Consider the following 3,863-nt stretch of genomic DNA (forward strand, 5'->3'; position numbering starts at 1 on the left):
TTAGCCATTTGGTGCCACTTCTCTTCACAAGGGGGTGTAGGTTTGCTTTTGGTTCCTCTTATGCACACAAGGTGTTTGATGAAATGCCCAACAGCGTGAAACAAACATGATATGAAGTGTTGGAGCCACACTTGAGGTTCCTCCTCGATCGCGGTTAGCAACTTGAACCTTTCATGCATGTGTGTCATTGATAAAATATGCATGTGTGTTGTTCATTGTTTAATTTCTATTGTTTATAGCTAGTTACTTTAACAAATGCATGATGGTTAATTATATATTTTATATTATAATAATGCAGATGAATCGGCAATGGATGTACGGTAACCGACTCTCCCGCGAGTTCACTACGGGTTTGAAAGATTTCCTCGTAGTGGCTAATGCGAACAAGCAGAAGGGTTTTGTTATCTGTCCATGTGTTGACTGTAAGAATCAGAAGGGTTACTCTTCCTCAAGAGAAGTTCACCTGCACCTGCTTCGGCACGGTTTCATGCCAAGCTATAATTGTTGGACCAAGCATGGAGAAAGAGGGGTTATAATGGAAGAAGATGAAGAAGGGGATGATTTCATCGATGAAAGCTATCTTGCTCATTTCGGTGATACTTTCATGGAGGATGCTGAAGGTGAAGGGGAAGGTGAAGGGGCAGGTGAAGGGGAAGGTGAAGGGGAAGGTGAAGGTGAAGGTGAAGAAGAGGCACGTGATGAGACCGTTGATGATCTTGGTCGGACCATTGCTGATGCACGGAGACGCTGCGAAACTGAAAAGGAGAGGGAGAATTTGGATCGCATGTTAGAGGATCACAGAAAGTCGTTGTACCCTGGATGCGATGATGGTCTGAAAAAGCTGGGCTGCACACTGGATTTGCTGAAATGGAAGGCACAGGCAGGTGTAGCTGACTCGGCATTTGAAAACTTGCTGAAAATGTTGAAGAATATGTTTCCAAAGAATAACGAGTTGCCCGCCAGTACGTACGAAGCAAAGAAGGTTGTCTGCCCTCTAGGTTTAGAGGTTCTGAAGATACATGCATGCATCAACGACTGCATCCTCTACCGCGGTGAATACGAGAATTTGAATGAATGCCCGGTATGCACTGCATTGCGTTATAAGATCAGAGGCGATGACCCTGGTGACGATGTTGAGGGCGGGAAACCCAGGAAGAGGGTTCCCGCCAAGGTGATGTGGTATGCTCCTATAATACCACGGTTGAAACGTCTGTTCAGGAACAAAGAGCATGCCAAGTTGTTGCGATGGCACAAAGAGGACCGTAAGTCGGACGGGGAGTTGAGACACACCGCAGATGGAACGCAATGGAGAAAGATCGACAGAGAGTTCAAAGATTTTGCAGCTGACGCAAGGAACATAAGATTTGGTCTAAGTACAGATGGCATGAATCCTTTTGGCGAGCAGAGCTCCAGCCATAGCACCTGGCCCGTGACTCTATGCATCTACAACCTTCCTCCTTGGTTGTGCATGAAGCGGAAGTTCATTATGATGCCAGTGCTCATCCAAGGTCCGAAGCAACCCGGCAACGACATCGATGTGTACCTAAGGCCATTAGTTGATGAACTTTTACAGCTGTGGGGCAGACCTGGTGTCCGTGTGTGGGATGAGCACAAAAAAGAGGAATTTAACCTACGAGCGTTGCTTTTCGTAACCATCAACGATTGGCCTGCTCTTAGTAACCTTTCGGGACTGTCAAATAAGGGATACAATGCATGCACGCACTGCTTACATGAGACTGAAAGTGTACATTTGCCAAATTGTAAGAAGAACGTGTACCTTGGGCATCGTCGATTTCTTCCGAAAATTCATCCAGTAAGAAAGAAAGGCAAGCATTACAACGGCAAGGCAGATCACCGGCCGAAGCCTGCGGAACGCACTGGTGCTGAGGTATTTGATATGGTCAAGGATTTGAAAGTCATCTTTGGAAAGGGTCCTGGCGGACAATCAGTTCCGAAGGGAGCTGACGGGCACGCAGCCATGTGGAAGAAGAAATCTATATTCTGGGAGCTAGAATATTGGAAAGTCCTAGAAGTCCGCTCTGCAATCGAACGTGATGCACGTTACGAAGAATATTTGCGTGAACCTCCTAAGCTTCTTGGGCGTGTATGGGAAGACAAATGATACAAAGGAAGCACGGCAGGACCAGCAACGTTTGAAAGACCCTGATGACCGGCATCCGGAATGGTTTCAAGGTCGTGCCAGCTACGCTCTGACCAAAGAAGAGAAGGTCATCTTTTTTGAATGCCTGAGCAGTATGAAGGTCCCGTCTGGATTCTCGTCCAATATAAAGGGAATAATAAACATGGCGGAGAAAAAGTTCCAAAACCTGAAGTCTCACGACTGCCACGTGATTATGACGCAATTGCTTCCGATTGCTTTGAGGGGGCTCCTGCCGGAAAATGTTCGAGTAGCCATTGTGAAGCTATGTGCATTCCTCAATGCAATCTCTCAGAAGGTAATCAATCCAGAAGATCTACCACGGTTACAGAACGATGTGATCCAATGTCTTGTCAGTTTCGAGTTGGTGTTCCCGCCATCCTTCTTCAATATTATGACGCACCTCTTGGTTCACCTAGTCGAAGAGATTTTCATTCTCGGTCCTGTATTTCTACACAATATGTTCCCCTTCGAGAGGTTCATGGGAGTATTAAAGAAATATGTTCGTAACCGTGCTAGGCCAGAAGGAAGCATCGCCAAGGGCTATGGAAATGAGGAGGTAATTGAGTTTTGTGTTGACTTTGTTCCTGACCTTAAGCCGATTGGTCTTCCTCGATCGCGGCACGAGGGGAGACTAAGTGGAAAAGGCACGATCGGAAGGAAATCAACGACATGTATGGACGGCCATTCTCTGACTGAAGCACACCACACTGTACTGACCAATTCCAGCTTGGTGGCTCCGTACTTTGAGAAACACAAGAATATTTTACGCTCGGACAACCCGGGGAAGCCTGAATCCTGGATTAGGAAGGCCCACATGGAGACTTTCGGCAGTTGGTTGAGAAAACATTTAATGAATGACAATGATGTTGTAGATCAGCTGTACATGTTGGCCAAGACACCATCTTCGACTATAACGACTTTCCAAGGGTACGAGATAAATGGGAATACATTTTACACGATCGCCCAAGATAAAAAGAGCACCAACCAAAACAGTGGTGTCCGCTTTGATGCAGCAACCGAGAATGGGCAAAAGGTCACATATTATGGTTACATAGAGGAGATATGGGAACTTGACTATGGACCCTCCTTTAAGGTCCCTTTGTTCCGGTGCAAATGGTTCAAGCTAACAGGAGGTGGGGTAAAGGTGGACCAGCAATACGGAATGACAATGGTGGATTTCAACAATCTTGGTTACCTTGACGAACCATTCGTCCTAGCGAAAGATGTCGCTCAGGTTTTCTATGTGAAGGACATGAGTAGCAAACCGAGGAAACGGAAAGATAAGAAAACGATCAGTACATCATGCGATGATCCAAAGCGCCACATTGTTCTTTCAGGGAAAAGAAACATCGTGGGAGTGGAGGACAAGACAGACATGTCAGAAGATTATAATATGTTTGCTGAAATTCCGCCCTTCAAAGTGAACACCGACCCAAGCATTAAGTTAAATGATGAGGATGCTCCATGGATACGGCACAATCGTAAGCAAGCAGGGACACAAGGGAAGAAATGATGTGTAATAATTTATTGTACCAAACTTTGTTGAATGGATCATGTGAATTATATTACCCGTGATGTGTTTGGTGTCCATTTTCGAATGATTCGAGATACCACTGATGATACATGAAATTTGGAGTGATTTAGTCATACTCCTGCCTAGGCGTATAAAATTTTGAATTGAATTAGTTTTATTTTTCTGAAT

At 45.4% G+C, this 3,863-nt stretch overlaps 1 protein-coding gene across 1 annotated transcript; it reads left to right on the forward strand.

Moving 5' to 3' along the window:
- Positions 1-313: 313 nt before the first annotated feature.
- Positions 314-3,629, forward strand: LOC123161362 (uncharacterized; the record flags this gene model as incomplete). The annotated part of the gene is made up of 3 exons (XM_044579203.1): positions 314-2,078; positions 2,194-2,402; positions 2,655-3,629. Coding segments are annotated over exons 1-3 (2,949 nt in total), but the record flags the coding sequence as incomplete, so codon positions are not given.
- Positions 3,630-3,863: the final 234 nt, after the last annotated feature.

This window comes from Triticum aestivum, chromosome 7B (assembly GCF_018294505.1).
Source record: "Triticum aestivum cultivar Chinese Spring chromosome 7B, IWGSC CS RefSeq v2.1, whole genome shotgun sequence".
Classification (NCBI taxonomy): Eukaryota; Viridiplantae; Streptophyta; class Magnoliopsida; order Poales; family Poaceae; genus Triticum; species Triticum aestivum.